The 19,236-nt window shown below is 47.7% G+C and overlaps 1 protein-coding gene across 4 annotated transcripts in view; it reads right to left on the bottom strand.

Moving 5' to 3' along the window:
* LOC307093338 (complement decay-accelerating factor-like) overlaps positions 1 to 6,048 on the bottom strand; it is a 30,085-nt gene extending 24,037 nt beyond the window's left edge. For all 4 annotated transcript variants that reach the window (XR_013812953.1, XR_013812954.1, XR_013812955.1 and 1 more), the window contains exons 1-5: positions 5,819 to 6,048; positions 4,886 to 5,071; positions 3,111 to 3,302; positions 2,356 to 2,455; positions 957 to 1,042 (exon numbers count right to left, since the gene is read on the bottom strand). Coding sequence is in view for 1 of the 4 variants with exons in the window: in XM_079761358.1 (XP_079617484.1) it covers positions 957 to 1,042; positions 2,356 to 2,455; positions 3,111 to 3,302; positions 4,886 to 5,071; positions 5,819 to 5,921 (667 nt within the window). In the remaining 3 variants the exon portion in view is untranslated. The remainder of the gene's footprint in view (positions 1 to 956; positions 1,043 to 2,355; positions 2,456 to 3,110; positions 3,303 to 4,885; positions 5,072 to 5,818) is intronic.
* Positions 6,049 to 19,236: the final 13,188 nt, after the last annotated feature.

Here is a 19,236-nt window from a genome sequence, read left to right as displayed (position 1 = left end):
GGAGAAATGGCAAGATAATAAATGACCAACCACAACACAAATTTAGTTTGTTTTTAATGCTTTATCTCCAAAGGTAATACATTAAGGAGAATCCTATCTAATAAAGAGGGAATATGCTAATTAACCATCACTCCGTCACAAAGATGGCTGTACCCACAGCTGAGGCCAAGTTCCCATAAGGAGCCTTAACGAGCAATCACCAGGGACCTGAGGCTACGCCCTCCCCCACCCGGCAGGGCTTGACAGGGGACCTCAGGCCACACCCCCCACACTGGTGTCAGGCTGGGGGACCTCAGACTGCACCCCCCGCCCCAGTGCCAGGGCAGGGGACCTGAGGCCATGCCCCCCACCTGGCGGGGCTTGACAGGGGATCTCAGGCCATGTCCCCACCTGGCAGGGCTTGATGGAGGCCCTCAAGGCACACCCCACCCAAGTCTGGGCTTGGGGACCTCAGGCCATGCCCTCCATCCTGGCTCTGGGCCAGAGGACCTGAGGGTACACCCCCTGCCTGGCAGGGCTTGACAAGGGTGGGACTGGCTGGGTCTGGATCTAGCCCAATTGGGGGGCGGGCAGCCGGGTCTGGGTCTCACGTGATTTTGAGGTGTAAGTGGGTGGGCGGGGACTTGACTCTGGGTCCCATGGTGTGCCCCAGACTCTGACAGGAGAAAGGTTTTCCTATACATTTTACTAATTTTCTTTCATCTCTGACACTTCTATTATAGAGAAAGGGCAAATAGCAATATTAAATTATTTCCTCTAATTAATCCCCTTTTAATGTGCACGAATTTAATGCACCGGGTCACTAGTTACAAATAAAAGTCTTTAAATTAGCTCAGACACACATTAGAAGGTAAGGGTACTACAAACATACACTGAATAATTCTTAACGCACAGAAAGTAATTTGTCATTGACAATTAGCCCCACAATGTGAGTGCTTAGATTCTTTCAGTCTTACCTTGGCACTCTGGAAATGCGTCATTCCAAATCATATCATTTCCTTTATAATAACAGTAAGTAGAATTTGTACCAACTAATTTGTACCTAAACAATGAGAGGACAAGAAAAGTTGAGTTCTCTTAAATTCTCCAGAATATCATCTTAAAATATTCACTATATCAGTAGATGGAGACAAAACAATAGTTGATAAAAGTTCCTATGGTAGTTTAAAGAAAAAGAAAAAATTAAATTAAAAAAAGTGACATCCAAAGGATAAACAATTATAAGACATGCAAAACATTTCTTATTTGGGTGGGTCACATTTTAGAAAATATGAAAGTGTTTTAAAAGATTTTAAAATTATATTGATGCTTGAATATATTCTATTTCTGAGTTCTCAAAGATCAATACAGGCTTCATAGAATAATAGAATACACTTACACTTAAAGGGTTCAAAGTACTCCCAGATTTGATATTAATGATCTAAATATCTGTGTTTAGTACAGGAGATAAGTGATACTGATATTTTATAAAAAATGGACAAACACACAGTAAAATATCATAATTCAATTTGCAGATATTAAATGAGAAAATGAATATAAAGTTTTCAGCAGTATCTGAGACACTGATAATACTCAATGAGTGAGGCCCTTTTCTCTACATAGAGAACTTATAAAAGACCTTAGGTCAGAAGATATTGTAACACTAGGACTACATGTTTTTAACCTAAGATATTTTATAGCAGATTGTTTGCATATAAAGAAACATATTAACATGATCTCACTCATTTGTGGAATATAATGAACAACCTAAACTGATGAACAAAAACAGATCCAGAGACAGAGAAGCATTAATCAGACTTCAGAGGGAAGATAGGGGAGGGTGGGGATAAGGGGGAGAGATCAACCAAAGGACTTGTATGCATGCATATAAGCCTAACCAATGGACACAGACACCAGGGGAGTGAGGGCATGAGTTGGGGGGGGTGGAGGTAGAGGGCAATGGGGGGATAAGGACACATATGTAATACCTTAATCAATAAAGAAAAATAAATAAATACATGCTAAAAACGTATGCAAATTTATTATTTAGGTAAATTAAAGATTGGTTTCCTTTAACTCTTGGATTTAATTTCTGCAAGTAATTTCCTTTACTAATGACATTTAAATTTTTATAATGAACCATATGTACTCAAACCTAAGAATTTAGAGGATTTGGTGGTATAAAACATCTTCCTTTCTTAGCCCATTTTACTACATTTAACTTTGATAAGCTCAGGAGGAAAACCTTTGAGCAGAGTGATTGCTTTATTGCTACTAGCTTGTGAACACTACCCACACTCCTAAAAATCTCCATCTTAAATTCTAATTTGTTTTTTCACTTGTTAAATATAGAGTGGTTAGTTCGCAAAAACTTACCCTGGGTTACATGAGAAGTAGATGTATGAGGCAAATAATGTGTCAGTTGGTATACTGATATGACCATTTTCTATTTGTCCAGGATCAGGACATGATCTTTCTAGAAGACAGTAGAAATTTATTTTATTAAGTTATTAGGTACATCTACGCAAATTCATCATCTGAACCACTGGTAACCTCTTATCCTGAGGCTGTTTAAACCCTACAGTCATTTTTAATCCTACAGACTGTTTAAATCCTACAGTCATTTTATAAGTTTCAAAGAAGCAGCATATTTAGGAATATATACTTCTTTCATTTCATTTAAGGTAATCTTAAACTAATTAAATGTGAAATCTGTGCATCAATTACTATTCCTATCTCTCTCAAGTATTTAGTTTGCCTAATGATAATAAAACTAGAGGCCAGGTGCACGAAGATAGTGCGCGAGTAGGGTCCCTAGGCCTGGCTTGGCGATCAGGGCTTTCTGGCTGCTGGTTGCGGCCTTCCTTCATTCTGTGCCACCCCCTGGTGGTCAGCGCATGTTATAGCAAGCAAGCGAACTCCCAGTCAAACTCCCGTGGGGACACTTTGCATATTAGCCTTTTATATATATATTAGCCTTTTATATATATAGACACTCTAATCATTCTTTTTTTAAAAAAAATCATTCCAAGTAATAATATGTACACACAGACTTCCAGTATGAATAAAGGATTAAATACTATTTCCCCAAATACCATACATTTAAGAATATTCTTTAAAATTATACTCACTGTAGCAAAATACTTCTGGTTTGCTCCACGTATAATTCTGAAGGCAAGTTATGTTTGCCGATACGGAATGGTTCCTTGCGAAGCCCCGATTACACTCATATTCCACAATGAAACCCGCTGGGTAATAACTCACTGGGATATAAATATCTTGCTTATGTCCATAACGTACCCTGGGTGGAGACCCACAGCTACCTAAAAGTAGTACCAAACCAACAACAACAAAGAGTAAAACACTTTATTTCATCATCTATATTTAATTATTGGAACCATCTGTCTTCACATCCCCTCCTTTTGTGTACTTCTTTGTACATATTTGGCACTTAGCTCTATGAATATCAATAGGGCATTTATAGGGTATCAAGCATATTCAAATATATGCTTTTGTTTCCTAATGACTAGAGGCCTGTGAAGTAGATTGGGTACATAGGTGTCACTAGGCCCACAATTCGAAGAAAATAACCCGTGTAAGTTGCATGGCGCATTCTGGCACTGACTCAATAAATGCAGGTCCCCTTGCCCTGCCTGCCCCATGTCGCACAGGGGTAGATATTCCCACACCCCTGGGCTAATGTCGGGGACAATGACAACTATAGTAACAATAATAGCTAATACTTATAGGATGTTTCTACATGTTTTCTGCAAGCGAACTCATTCAATCCCACAGCAACCTACTGGGGCAAGGCTCAGATGAGCCAATGTGTACATTCACGTATTTACAAGCTTGAGCCATCTGGGCAAACATGAATTTATGGAGGCACGGGACAGTTGGATTTATTGTCAAAACACTCAAGTTTGAACCTGGGCTGTTCTGCGTAAGAGCTGCGGATCGCAAGGGAGTTAATTTTTCAGGATCTGTTTCCTCAACTGTAAAATGATGGAATTGTCTGGAGGATTAAAGAAAGTAATATAGGTGGTAGAGTTATAAACTCTGTAACAGGATACATGGGCAAAGGCTAATGTACTTCAACCTACTGCCTTCTATCACAGATAAGTTTAAAAAAAAAGTTAAAGCCCATTTAAAAAAATTAAAAAAAACTTGTGGTGGCAGTTTCTATGTATACTGTAGCTTCTGATGCTCCAAACTTGTTCAAAGGCAGGAATCAAATCTTATCTTTATACCTTCTTGTAGATGTCAAAACTACTATTGGGCCATACATAGGTTTTGAGGTACAGATAAGAGACATTTTAAAAATGCCACCCCAGTGTTGTACTTGGTAAGTCCTTTAGGAAATCAAATTTCAAACACAGCACCCATGCCATGTACCCAACATGTTCATATTTAATTTATTCCCTAAACAACAACAGTAACTATTGGTTATTTTGTTACTCAGTTCAGGAGATACAGTGTGGGGAGTAGGAGGGGGCTGTTAATGAAGAAGCAGGATCTATTCCTGGAAGTAATACCATCAACTAGCTGGAGTGTGAAGTGCTAACACGTATGTCCTGGGGTGTAACAAAGCCAGAAAAGTACCAATTGCCAATCACTGGGAAGAGGGATGTATTTTAACTTAACAGGACACATTCCATTCCCATAACTTTTAAAAAATATATGCTTTTATTGATTTTTAAAATATTTTAGGGAGAGGGACAGAGAGAGAAACACCAATGAGAGAGCTGCTTCCTGCACATGCCCTACTGGATTGAGCCTGCAACCCTGGTATGTGCCCCACTGTGAACCCAACCAGCTGCCTCCTGGTGCATGGGAGGAAGCGCAGACCATGGAGAAACACCGGCCAGGGCCCCATCACTTCTCTAAAAAGAAAGGAAGAACTTACGTTGACAAAATACTGGCGGCTTTGTCCATTCACCGTTCTGAAGACAGTGCGCTGCGTTTACCTTTCCAATAATTTTCGCAAAACCGACGTTGCAATAGTACCCTACTACGAATCCCACCGGAAAAGTGGTAAGACTTTCCAGGTCTGCCGTGGCGTTAGGCACATCTGGGGGGAGACCGCAGTCACCTAGCGATGGAAACAATGCAGCTAAAGAAAGGACCGGGTTTCCACTGAGAGCAGCAGTCCCGTCCCGAGCAAAGGGCAGCAGGCATGCCCTTGGACACACATTCCGATCCAGTGCCCACCGACAGCCCAACCACTGGCTGGGCGTCCGATCCCGACGGTGGGTTCAAGGCTAAAACAGGCGGAGAATAAGCCGCTCCCCCCGTTATTGTTGGAGTGGTCAGCATTCCTCTCCGCTCGGACCCGCTGCTCTGCGCAGTGAAGACGGGTCCCGCCGGAGCCCACACCGGGGACGTGCATCCCAGGGGCAGCCCAGGCGCGGCGCCCCGGCCTCTGGGAGGGAACAGCGGGGCGGGCTGTCGGGCCTCCCGCCCTGAGAGCGATGTTGGGGGTGGACAGGTCCCCCGGCCCCGCGCTGCCCTCCTGCTTCCCCGGGTCCGGCTGCGGTCTCAGCAGTCCCCGCATCACTCCTAGAGCCAGGCGGGGGGCCCCCCGCGCAGCCGGACCCCTCAGAGCTGGGCAGCAGCGGGGCCCCCCTTCCTGTCCCGGGGTGAGGCCAGGAGGAGCTCCGATCTTCAAAGGCAGAGGATCGCAGGAACAACTACCGAAGCCCACATCCCCACCTCCCCAGGACCCCAACTTCTCGGTTGTCACGGAGACCGACCGGCCCCCCCCCGAGCCCCCCCGCCCCCCCCCCCACACTCAGGCTAAGGGGTCACCCCGCCGGGGTGGGTCCCCGGCCCCACTCACCCCGCGCAGCGTGTGGGCACCACAGCAGCCGCAGCAGCAGCGCCGGGGCCAGCCAGCCGGGGAGGCGCGGCGCGGCGGGGGCGCCCCTCCGGGCGGGACGCATGGCGCGGCGCGGGGACCCAGCGCCCGCACTCAGAGCCCCACAAGAAGAGCCGGGGCTCCGGCCTCGGGCTGTAGGTAGCCCCGGAGCGTCGTCGTCCTGCAAATCAATTTAAATGGGCGCCTGGGTGGTTTCGGGGCTCTGAGTCACCGAAGGGTGGGGCCAAGAGCGGCTGGAGAGGGGGGTGTGCTCGCGCCAGGCTCTGGGCGGAGTAAGGGCGGGGGCGCTGGCGTCACTGGCCCCTGGGGACCCTCGTCTTGGACCAGGGGAGACCAGCTCTCTGGAGCTGGGAGCTGGGACATTTTTTTCTCTTTGCTGGGGTGGGGCCTGCGATGAGCAGCCATCTGGAAAAGTCAAGATCTGCTTTCTAGGTAAACAAAAATATTGGGGGGAACATTGGAGAGGAGTGTTTTAAGTGGCCAGGCTTGGCGCCCCAGAACCTGATAAGAGGACCTCAGGCGCCCTGGTGCTGCCAAGCTGAGAGCAGTGGATTCCGAGGCTTGGGGCTGAGAAGTAGTGCCCTTTTTAAAAAAACCCAAACGTCCCAGCCACACCCCAGCTGGGTTACAGGAGAATGGCCGGGGCCTCAGGACTAGTGAAAGGGCTTCTGGGAAGTAAGTCCACTGTGCAGCCGGTGGAGGACACCGATTAGATGGCACTGGCCACAGGACAGAGCCCTCGCCCAGCACTGTGCCGGTCAAGCACTAAAGGACACCAGTGGCAAGGCCAGGTGCTCACAGGCATGGGCAGTGACCTCAAGGACGTGCTTCCCTTTAGGAACTCACCTGAGTCTGGTTAGCCGAGTCCTAGCCTAGCTTTCCTGTCTGTGCCTCAAACACCTTACCTGGGTAAGGAAATCCCAGGCTTGGAATTATGCCTTAGTCCCTGGACCAGCGGTGGGGCTAATGGTTGCATCCTGTCATGATATTCCTCCTGAGATGCTTCTTGATCGTTCCTTGTGGGTCAGTAGGAGCTTTATAAAGAGGAAAACAGCCCTTTCCAACAGGAGCGTTTTTCTCTGACTCATGCTTACTTACACTGAACAGAACCTTGGGTCACCCAGTGCTGGAACTGATCTGTTAGGGATTCCAGGAAAGGACCTCCTGTAATCGTTCATAAAAACCTGTCAGCATTAAAACATGCTGGAGTATAAGAAGTTGGGCTTTTAAAATCATCTAGTGTTACTCTCACATTTCATATTAAACCACCGTACTTTTACTTTCATAAACTATATAATAAAAGCCTAATATGAAAATTGCCCCCTTGACCAAGAGTTCGACCAGGGGGTGGGGCTGGCTGGCCAACCTCGGTGAGGGAGACCCCAGCTGGCATCCGGCAGCCACTAGGGACCCTACCCATGCACGTATTTCGTGCACTGGGCCCCTAGTTTGATATAAAAACACTAAGTTTATCAGGGCCCAGCTGTGTTTTAGAAGTGATACCAGGGCTTCATTTATTCTCCCTAAGAGCCCCCCAGGACCTTGCCCACCACACCCTTCTGCCAGGCCATTATGTCTTTGTTTCTGCTTGAGCTCATAGAATTGGTGTGAAAGGCAAGGTAGCATCATGACAAGGAGCTGAAGGTCAAGATCAGTCATGGAGCTGTCAGAAGACTTAACTTTAGTGCAAAGTGTCAAAAAAATTATCTCTGTCACCCAGCAACACTGAATGCTCTAAGCATTCACTTTCCAAAACACATAGTTCTTGATAATACATTGAAAAAAAAAAAGGGAACTTTTAGGAGAAATAACTGGGTGGACTCTTAGTAACACTTCTGGCCACCCCCAAAATTTCAACATTCTGAGGGCAAAAGAAAAAAGAGAAATCCACTATTCATTTACTCAATTCAGGAAATGATTCTAGGATGAAAATGTATGCATTATTAAGAAACATTGAATATACAAATGTGTAACTTGCTAAGGATTATTTTAAATAATGACCTCAAATTGCTGTGGTTTCAATCATTTCATATAATACATTTTACCTTTTCACCAACACAACTTCATGAACTGGGAATAATTGCCCACATTTCATTGATGAGGAAACAAGCTCAGAAGTTAATTAACCAAAATCTGAGCGGCTCATTAAGTGACCAGGCCAAAATCTAAATCCAATTTGTTTGATTCCAAACCTATACTTAGCCTCTTTAACTCTACCACACTGCATTCTTTTTACTGCAGTCAGTCAGCAAAGGTATCTTCTACATGGAGGACACAGAATTAGGTATTTTGGGAGGTTGATTTGGGAAGCAAACTCCTTCTGGTGTCAACAGTATGTAGACATGAGTCTTCATCCTTAATCTACCAAAAGCTAGCTTGCGTTCTAAGCCCAGTCACCCTATCCCTCAGGATTTCATTTCCACATTGGTTAAGAAAGACTTTAGAACTGAAATAATCTCTGTAGAGCTTTCCAATTCCAAAACGATAAATTTAGGTTAAAAAAATTAATAGAAAATAGGTCTATGCTTTTGGCAGAAAAGAGTTAATACCCCTGTCTCAGGAACCATACAGGGACCACATCAAAGGCTTTTAATAAATTGGAGATCATCTAGTATTTAAAAGCATAGTAAGGAAGGGGCCAATACTTGCATTCAGGAATCTCTAATTGTGATATATAAGAAATTGTGATTTTTAAGAAATGTATATTGAGTCATTCAGACAATCTAAATATATTTCTTATATATATTTGGTTTTTGTCCATAATTCCTGGCTCACAGCTCTCAAGAACGCTTGGAATTTTCTAAGCATTGAAACTGAAAAAGTTGTTTTCTTAAAAAAATATTTTAAATATATTTTTATTTATTTCAGAGAGGGAGAAAGAGAGAGAAACATCAATGATGAGAGAGGATCATGGATCAGCTGCTTCCTGCATACTGCACACTGGGGATTGAGCTTACCACGGGGGCATGTGCCCTGACCGGGAATCAAACCATGACCTCCTGGTTCATAGTTCAACACTCAACCACTGAGCCATGCCAGCCAGGCCTGAAAAGGTTGGTTTTTGTTATGTTAAATGAGGTGACTTTTGGACTTCACAAAGGAATGGGGGCTGGTTGGCAATGGAACCAACCATGTCAATAGAGGGTTAGAATTTTAAGTCCCACCTGGACCCCCAGGGAAGAGAGGTTAGAGGTTAAATTAATTACCAATGGCAATTAGTTAATCAGTCAGAACTGCAATGAAGCCAACATAAAAACTCAAGAAGATTGGGTTCCGGAAGGTTCAGGGTTGGTGAACACGTGTTGGTGCCAGGAGGGTGGTGCACCTGGAGAGGGCATGGAAGCTCTACCCCTCTGCCCCCTCCACCCCATACTTTATGCATCTCTGCCTCCTGGCTGTTGCTGAGTTATATCCTCTTACAATCAACCAGTGATCTAATAACTAACAGGTTTCTCTGAGTTCTGTGACCCGATCTAGCAAATGAATAGAACCCACAGATGGAGTTGTGGGAACCTCTGACTTACAGCCCGTTGACTAGAAGCACAGGTAACAACCTGCAAGTGGCATTCTCAAGTGGAGGGGTTTGCTGGAACCTCCAATCTGTAGCCAGCTGGTCGGAAGCACAGAAGCCCGGGCTTGCTGCTGTCATCTGAAGTGTGAGTGTTTGGAGGGAAGGCCAGTCTTGTTGGACTGAATCCTGAACCGGTGGATTTCGATGCTATCTTTGTCTCTAGGTAGATAGTGTCCGAATGGAAGTGACTTCTTGGACACCCTGCTGGTGTGCAAAATTGTTAGTATGTGGGGGAGCGGGGGGGGGAGGCGTTCTTGTAGGACTAAATTCTTAACCTGTGTGATACCATGCTATCTCGGGTAAATAGTGTCCGAGTGCTGAGAATTATTTATTGGTGTTGATGTAACACCACCTCCCCCCCCCCCAGCCCCCCATGTAGAAATTGGGTCAGGGAATTTACTTTAATAAGTTCTACCAGGGAGGTAGAATAAATGGGATAAAGGTTATGGAAATGCCTCAACCAATGTAGTGTGGGTGTGTGGGTGTTCAGAAAAGAGAGAAAGAAACCTGGCCGATAAGGGTGGAAGAGGCTAATTCATGGTCTGGTGGCCTGGCTAGTTAATGACAAATATGTCAATGCAATAGGGACAATAGGAAAAGAAATGAGAATGGTATGGCAAAGGTTTGGGGTCAGGAAAGGTCAGTTGATTTCAAGAAAGGGAAGGGATTACGTCAGGCTGAGCATGGGGCACTTCACAGGAGCGATGGGAGAAGAGGCTGACAGGGAGGCTGACAGGGAGGCTGACAGGGAGGGAGGCTGACAGGGAGGCTGACAGAGAGGCTGACAGGGAGGCTGACAGGGAGGGAGGCTGACAGGGAGGCTGACAGAGAGGCTGACAGGGAGGCTGACAGAGAGGCTGACAGGGAGGCTGACAGGGAGGGAGGCTGACAGGGAGGCTGACAGGGAGGCTGACAGGGAGGGAGGCTGACAGGGAGGCTGACAGAGAGGCTGACAGGGAGGCTGACAGGGAGGCTGACAGAGAGGCTGACAGGGAGGCTGACAGGGAGGGAGGCTGACAGGGAGGCTGACAGGGAGGCTGACAGAGAGGCTGACAGAGAGGCTGACAGGGAGGCTGACAGGGAGGGAGGCTGACAGGGAGGCTGACAGAGAGGCTGACAGGGAGGCTGACAGGGAGGCTGACAGAGAGGCTGACAGGGAGGCTGACAGGGAGGCTGACAGGGAGGCTGACAGGGAGGGAGGCTGACAGAGAGGCTGACAGGGAGGCTGACAGGGAGGGAGGCTGACAGGGAGGCTGACAGAGAGGCTGACAGGGAGGCTGACAGGGAGGGAGGCTGACAGGGAGGCTGACAGAGAGGCTGACAGGGAGGCTGACAGGGAGGCTGACAGAGAGGCTGACAGGGAGGCTGACAGGGAGGGAGGCTGACAGGGAGGCTGACAGGGAGGCTGACAGAGAGGCTGACAGAGAGGCTGACAGGGAGGCTGACAGAGAGGCTGACAGGGAGGCTGACAGGGAGGGAGGCTGACAGGGAGGCTGACAGAGAGGCTGACAGGGAGGCTGACAGGGAGGGAGGCTGACAGGGAGGCTGACAGAGAGGCTGACAGGGAGGCTGACAGGGAGGCTGACAGAGAGGCTGACAGGGAGGCTGACAGGGAGGGAGGCTGACAGGGAGGCTGACAGGGAGGCTGACAGAGAGGCTGACAGAGAGGCTGACAGGGAGGCTGACAGAGAGGCTGACAGGGAGGCTGACAGGGAGGGAGGCTGACAGGGAGGCTGACAGAGAGGCTGACAGGGAGGCTGACAGGGAGGCTGACAGAGAGGCTGACAGGGAGGCTGACAGGGAGGGAGGCTGACAGGGAGGCTGACAGAGAGGCTGACAGGGAGGCTGACAGGGAGGCTGACAGGGAGGGAGGCTGACAGGGAGGGAGACTGACAGGGAGGCTGACAGAGAGGCTGACAGGGAGGGAGGCTGACAGAGAGGCTGACAGGGAGGCTGACAGGGAGGGAGGCTGACAGAGAGGCTGACAGGGAGGCTGACAGGGAGGGAGGCTGACAGGGAGGCTGACAGGGAGGCTGACAGAGAGGCTGACAGAGAGGCTGACAGGGAGGCTGACAGAGAGGCTGACAGGGAGGCTGACAGGGAGGGAGGCTGACAGGGAGGCTGACAGAGAGGCTGACAGGGAGGCTGACAGGGAGGCTGACAGAGAGGCTGACAGGGAGGCTGACAGGGAGGGAGGCTGACAGGGAGGCTGACAGAGAGGCTGACAGGGAGGCTGACAGGGAGGCTGACAGGGAGGGAGGCTGACAGGGAGGGAGACTGACAGGGAGGCTGACAGAGAGGCTGACAGGGAGGGAGGCTGACAGAGAGGCTGACAGGGAGGCTGACAGGGAGGGAGGCTGACAGAGAGGCTGACAGGGAGGCTGACAGGGAGGCTGACAGGGAGGGAGGCTGACAGAGAGGCTGACAGGGAGGCTGACAGGGAGGCTGACAGGGAGGCTGACAGAGAGGCTGACAGGGAGGCTGACAGGGAGGCTGACAGGGAGGCTGACAGAGAGGATGACAGGGAGGCTGACAGGGAGGGAGGCTGACAGGGAGGCTGACAGGGAGGCTGAGAGGGAGGCTGACAGGGAGGCTGACAGGGAGGGAGGCTGACAGGGAGGGAGGCTGACAGGGAGGGAGGCTGACAGAGAGGCTGACAGAGAGGCTGACAGGGAGGCTGACAGGGAGGGAGGCTGACAGGGAGGCTGACAGGGAGGCTGACAGGGAGGCTGAGAGGGAGGCTGACAGGGAGGCTGACAGGGAGGCTGACAGAGAGGCTGACAGGGAGGCTGACAGGGAGGCTGACAGGGAGGGAGGCTGACAGAGAGGCTGACAGGGAGGGAGGCTGAGAGGGAGGCTGACAGGGAGGCGGCCACACAGGCGGCTTCCATTTCTTAGAAGCACTGGAGGGCTGATGAAGGTTTCAGCAGAAAGTAAGAGATGATTTGGGGAGTTGTGTGCACGACGCTGCATAGGGAGAGGCCCTGCACGCAGGGACCCAGCAATGCCTTTATTTAGTTTAAAATGAACAAATCTGCATAAGGGAACAGCCTGCTCAGACACAACTGTTACAGCCACTTGAGTGTCCAGGCCTGTGCTTATCAAAGACATTTGGATGGAGGGACCGACAGCATTTGGTGACTGAGTAGATAAGGCACAGGAAAACAGCGGTGAAGATGACTCAGAGTTTTGGGGTGTGAGACTAGGGGCCCTATTTTGAAATGTAGGGGAGAAATAACAAACGTGGCTGCGTGGTTGTGGTTGATTTAAAGCGGCTGAGCAGGGTGTCTGTGTGGGGATGCTCAGCATGAGGTGGAAATGTTGGCGGAGACATGGCTGAAAGCAAGGTAACCAAGGGAGAGAGTGAAACAGAAACTCCAAGAGGCCCAAGGGGTGAGCCCTGGGGACCCCCAAATTAGAGTACAATGAAGGGGAAGGAGAAGGTAGTGGAAAGAGAAGAGGATAATGTGACTTCCTGTAAGTCCGTGGATACAAAACTGTGAGCCACAGAGTATCCCCCACCAGGTAGGTGAGGTGGTGACTGGCGTTTAGGAAAACTGTGCACCCAGCCCCCACCTCATGGCTTGTGAGGGGTGAGCTGGGGCTTGGATGGTAACCTCTCTGTTACACTGTCTGACATCACCTCCGCCCCACATCGGACCCAGAACCTTCCTCTATGCTTACCAAGGCCTGCGTGTGCCTGTCAGTTCCTCAGTCTAAGCCTGAGACTCTAAGGAATCAGTAGTTCGTATTTTCCATCATCACTCACTCAAACATCGTTCTCAGGGAATCTGTAAGTGGCCAGGAAAAGCAAAAATGTTTTATTGAGGAATTTTTCATGCAGCTGCAAAGGAGAGCAATTGTGTTTTGCAGAATAAGTGGCTTGTTTTCTAAAAATAAATGAAAACAAATGAGCAGACTCCGATTTCTTTTTTCAATTACAGTTGACATCCTGTATTATATTAGTTTCAGTTGTACAGCGTAGTGGTCAGACATTTATGTGATTGGCAAAGCGATCTCCTGTTTCTTATAAAGGAAGTTTATTCTCCAGGAGCTCACTAACCAAGGCATACACCGAGTATAGTATGTCTTCCTTTTTGTCACTAGATGGACGGTTAGCAGTACCTAATAAACGTGGCCTAACACCACGTGACAGTGTAACCTGACATGATGGCTCCTGCCCTGCCTCTAGCTGCCCTGTGTTCGTAAGGAAAGGCTCAGCAGCCACATGAAGTCTAATGTTTGACTCAAGTGAATGAGCATTTCTTTGCCAAACCCAAATATTCTGAGACTACAGTGCATTTTCACCTAGGCGGAGGTAGAGGCAGGGCCCAGGAAAGTTGTGGTGTGTGTGTGTGTGAATATATATGTGTGTGAGTGTATGTCTGTGTGTGTGCGTATATGTATATGTGGGTGTGTATATGTATGTGTATATTAGTGAGTGATTGTGTGAGTATGTATGTGAGTGCTGTATATGGGTGGTATATGTATGAATATATGTGTGTGTGAGTGTGACTGTGTGTGTGAGTATATGTAATATGTGAATGTATATGTATGTGTATATTAGTGTGTGACTGAGTGTGTACTAGTATGTGAGTGCTATATATATGAATACTAGAGGCCCGGTGCACGAAATTTGTGCACGGAGGGGGGTTGTCCCTCAGCCCAGCCTGTACCCTCTCCAATATAGGACCCCTCAAGGGATGTCCGACTGCCCATTTAGTCCCGATCCCCCAGTCGGACATCCCTCTCACAATCCAGGACTGCTGGCTCCCAACTGCTCGCCTGCCTGCCTTCCTGATTGCCCCTAACCGCTTCTGCCTGCCAGCCTGATCACCCCCTAACCACTCTGCTGCCAGCCTGTTTGCCCCCAACTTCCCTCCTCTGCTGGCCTGGTTACCCCTAACTGCCCTCTCCTGCAGGGTTGATCACCTCCAACTGCCCTCCCTTGCAGGCCTGGTCCCTCACAACTGCCCTCCCTTGCAGGCCAGGTGCCTCCCAACTGCCCTCTCCTGCTGGCCATCTTGTGGTGGCCATCTTGTGTCCACATGGGGGCAGGATCTTTGACCACATGAGGGCAGCTATATTGTGTGTTGCAGTGATGATCAATCTGCATAGTACTCTTTTATTAGATAGGATAGAGGCCTGGTACAGGGGTGGGGGGCAGCTGGTTTGCCCTGAAGGGTGTCCCAGATCAGGTGGGGATTCCCTTGGGGTGTGGGGTGGCCTGAGCAAGGGGCCTGTGGTGGTTTGCAGGCAGGCCACGCCCCCTGGCAATGCAAGCGGAGGCCCTGGTATCTGGAATTTATTTTCCTTCTACAATTGAAACTTTGTAGCCTGGAGCAGAGCCAAGCCTGGGGCTCCCTCTGAGGCCGGTAGCCATTTGTGTTGGGGTTATAATTGAAACTTTGTTGCCTTAAGCGGGTGGGCCCGGCCAGGGTGTGGGAAAGCTTTGCTTCCCCTGTTGCCGGCGGCAACCCTGGCCTGCTCTCTCAAGCTCCATTCTGCCGCCATTTGTTTGAATTTGTTTACCTTCTATAATTGAAACTTTGTAGCTTGAGTGGAGGCTTAGGCCTGCAACGGCTGGCAGAAAGCTTGGCTTCCTCTGTTACCTAGGAAACCTTGCTCTCTGTGGCTGTAGCCATCTTGGTTTGGGTTAATTTGCATTCTCGCTCTGATTGGATGGTGGGCGTGGCTTGCTGGTGTGTCGGAGGTATGGTCAATTTGCATATTTGTCTATTATTAGATAGGATATGTGTGTGTGAGTATGTGACTGTGTATGAGTATATGTGAGTGTGTATATGTATGTGTATATTAGTGTGTGACTGTGTGAGTCTGTGTACGTGAGTGCTGTATGTGTGTGTGTGTGTATGAGTGAGAGAGACAAAGAGAGTGAGAAAGAGAGAGAGATGGGCGACAGCATAGCACAGGGACAGTGGGAGGGTTTGGAAGTCAAACTGACTTAAGTTCACATGCTTTTCCATTGCTCCCTTTCTGTGCAGCTTGATCATCAACTGCTCTGTGCCATTAATTCCACATATACACTGGTAAAACAAGTCTGATCATATTACCTACCTCACAGAGTTTGGTGAAGGATATATAAAATAATGCATGTAAAGCATTTGGTATGTTGCTTGACCCACAGCAAATATCTATATATATAAAAGCCTAAGTGACCAGAATGACTGGTTGCTATGATGCTCACTGACCACCAGGGGGCAGACACTCAATGCAGGACCTGCCCCCTGGTGGTTAGTGTGCTCCCACAGCCAACCTTCCCCCACCAGCCAACCTCCCGTAGTCCCTCGCCCCCTAGCCGGCCAACTTCCCACAGTCCTTCCCCCCGGCCAGCAGGCCCTGATCAGCCAATCAGGGACAGGCCCTGGGCTGGGACAGGGAACAGGGAACCGGGGGTGGGTGGCAGTGGATGTGGCCCCTTTCCAAGGGGTCCGAGGGCTGGCTCCCTCCTCAGGGCCAGTGGCCAACCTTCCATGCCCTGTCTCTCCCCCGCATGGCAGGCCCTGCCGCAGTGGTGGCTCAGCAGCAAGGGAAGGAAGAGGGCGGGAGGTTGGGAACCCTGTGGTGGCAGGGCACTGATGATGGTGCAGTCAGCATCTGGCATCTGTTCCTTCTGCACCCAGCCTGGCAACCATCCCCTCCTTTCCAGCCCGGTCCTGATCAGCCTGGTCCTGATCAGGCCTGATCACCGGCCAGGCCTAGGGACCCCACCCATGCACGAATTTTGTGCACTGGGCCTCTAGTTAAAAAAATCTATACTAATATAAGGGTAATAGCTAATTAGACCAGGTCACCCAGCCATCTTCCGGATGTCTGACTTCCTTCCAGACAAAGCCATGGTGGTGGGGGCTGAGACAATTAGGGGCAAGATCAGGTTGGCAGGGGAGAGCAGTTAGGGGCGAGATCAGGCTAGCAGGGGGTTAAGGGTGAGATCAGGCTGGCAGGGGAGGGCCGTTGTAGGCGATCAGGCTGGCAGGGGAGGGCAGTTGGGGGCAACCAGGCCAGCAAGGGAGGGCAGTCGGGGGTGAGATCAGGCCAGCAGGGGAGGGCTGTTGGGGGCAACCGGGCTGGCAGGGAGGGCAGTTGGGGGCATTAGTCAGGCAGGCAGGTGAGTGGTTAGGAGCCAGTGGTCCTGGATTGCAAGAGGGATGTCTGACTGCTGGTCAGTTGGACATCCCCCGAGGGGTCCCAGATTGGAAAGGGTGCAGGCCGGACTGAAGGACACCCCCACATCCCCCGCCTCTAGTATTAGAAATAATTGATGGTAATGACTGACATGAATGAATCGTTCATATACCAGGACTTGCCTACTTTTCATGTCATCTATAAAAGAGGACATGCCATGACATGGAACTAGAAAAAAATCCTTAAAACAAATATAAAGTATCCAAAGGAGATGCTAATAGTGTTGAGGTAATTCAGTATTCTTTCCCCACCCATTAGAATTTGGTTGTGTGGTTTTTTGTTTTGTTTGTTTTTTGGCAAAAATTAGGTCATTTATAAAGATTCAGTATTTTTAAACCTTGGCCTTTTCCCCTAGCTCCACTGTAGTCCCATCTGCATTTTGTTTGCCTTGATTTATGATCTTGCCAATGAAGAAGCAGATTTACAATCTGAGCTCATTAGAATTGCGCAAGGGTGAAGGAGAAAGAAATTTACATTTAAGGATCACATACCATGTGCTACTCTTAGTTTGAGACCTAACATTACAGCAATGGCATGAATAAACTTTTATTACATCCATTTCCACATGATGGAACAGAGATTCAGAGGAGAAAATAATTGGACCAAAGCATAAATTTGAACCCAAGTCTGAGTGTGTCTGAGATTATACTCCTTCCACTACAGTATGTTCTCCGGCTCCTTTCTTCATGTTCAAATGAGGGTGAATGTTTTACAAACATAGATCCCTTAAATTCAATCACTGTCCACGGGTCTTCCATGTCATACTCTTCAGATCCTCTTAGTTCTCTCTCTGGCAGGGCAGTGCACTGGGCTCAGACAGGGGACTGGCTCTCAAGGCTTGACTCCATAATGAGTGGAAAGCTACAAGCCGTGCCCTTGGGAGCCCTTGAACCCTGCTCTCGGCAGCTTCGTTGCTTTCATGAGGTACTGGCCACCAAGGATACCTGGCATCAAAAACAGCTGCGGTTTTAAATGACAGATCCTCCAGGAAAAAAACTATGTTTATACCTTTCTTGGATTTTTTCTACAACTTTAACTCCTTTTTAGCTGCTACCCTTTAAAATTACACCTTGTTGGAAAAAGGCAAATTTCAGCTGAAGAAAACTGTAAAGAACAAATAATCTGAGTAGATGAAATCTCAACCCCCTATGCTTTTAATTCATTCAGTACTTATTGATTCTCTACTTGGTGCAAAGCTTTGAATTGATGGGAATATGAATTCCCAAATGGATTGCCAGATGTACATCACCTGCACAGCTACATCTGGACTTGCCCAGACTTCCCATTCTCCCAGTCGCTATTTTCTTTCTCTTCTCTCTGTCCTATACAAACACTGACCACTTTTGAAATTGTTGGGCAGGAAGCAATCAAAGCTTTATCACAGGAAGGTCTGAAGAAGCAAGACTTATGCTGGAACATGAGGCTTTACATTATGATATAAATATACCCTTGACCCCTTTGCTTATATTAACTTCAGTTTTCTTGAGAGAGCTAATATTTATTCATTTACAAGATCCACTTTTAAAATAAATAAATAAACATATATATGGATATAGATGTAGACATAGATATAGATGTAGATATAGATTAGATATAGATATATAGATATTGATATTTTGGGCACTCTTCAATTTGGAACTTACCTTGGAACTCACCCTTGACCAATCCTCACTTACCTAGACACAAAAATCTTGAGCACTTAAGGCTATTGTTCAAAATCAAGATCTGGATTAGGACATGGTAAGCCACCTTCTCACTTTTCACAAAATATAGGCTTTCTAGAAGTTTGATTATTCCTCTGCATCTCTGTTAGTCAGAATTACCTTTAAAAAAGAGAAAATAATTAGTGTCAAATCACACATTGCATACTGATATAGATTTTATATGATTGACATTAAGTAAATTCTAAGGGAAAATTGGGAAGTAGTAATCATTGTATACAAATGTTCAGTTATGAAAAATGAATAAGTCCTACAGATCTACTGTACAGCATAGTGACTATAGTTAACAATTATGTATTATATATTAAAATTTTGCTTAGAGGGAAGTTCTTATGTCTGTGATTTTATCACACACACACACACACACACACACACACACACACACACACACACACACACACATGCACAGACAAAATAGTGAATAAAAAGGATGAAAGGAAGCTTTTGGAGGTAATAGATGTGTTTATGGTACAGATTGTGGTGATGGTTTCATGGTTATATACTATTTCCAAATTCATCAAGCTGTATACACTAAATATGTGCAGCTTTTTGTATGTCAATCATACCTCAATAAAGTGATAAAAATTATTTTATTGGGATAAAATCTCACATACAAAATTATTATATCAAAGTCTTTTTTAAAAAGTCCTCATTTGAGGATATGTTTTTATTGATCTTAGAGAGAAGGGAGAGAGAAACTTCGATGTGAGAGAGAAACATCAATATGCACTCACCCCAAAGGGGATCGAAACTATGACCTGGGTATATGCCCTGACTGGGAATCAAACCCACCACTTTTGGTGTATAGGATGACACTCCAACCAACTGAGCCACACCAGCCAAGGCTACATCAAAGTCTTTTGATAGAAATTTCCATATTGACT

The sequence above is a fragment of the Cnephaeus nilssonii genome, assembly GCF_951640355.1.
Source record: "Cnephaeus nilssonii genome assembly, chromosome: 21".
Classification (NCBI taxonomy): Eukaryota; Metazoa; Chordata; class Mammalia; order Chiroptera; family Vespertilionidae; genus Cnephaeus; species Cnephaeus nilssonii.
Note: the sequence above shows the minus strand (reverse complement) of the source record. Positions and strands in the feature narration are given on the sequence as shown.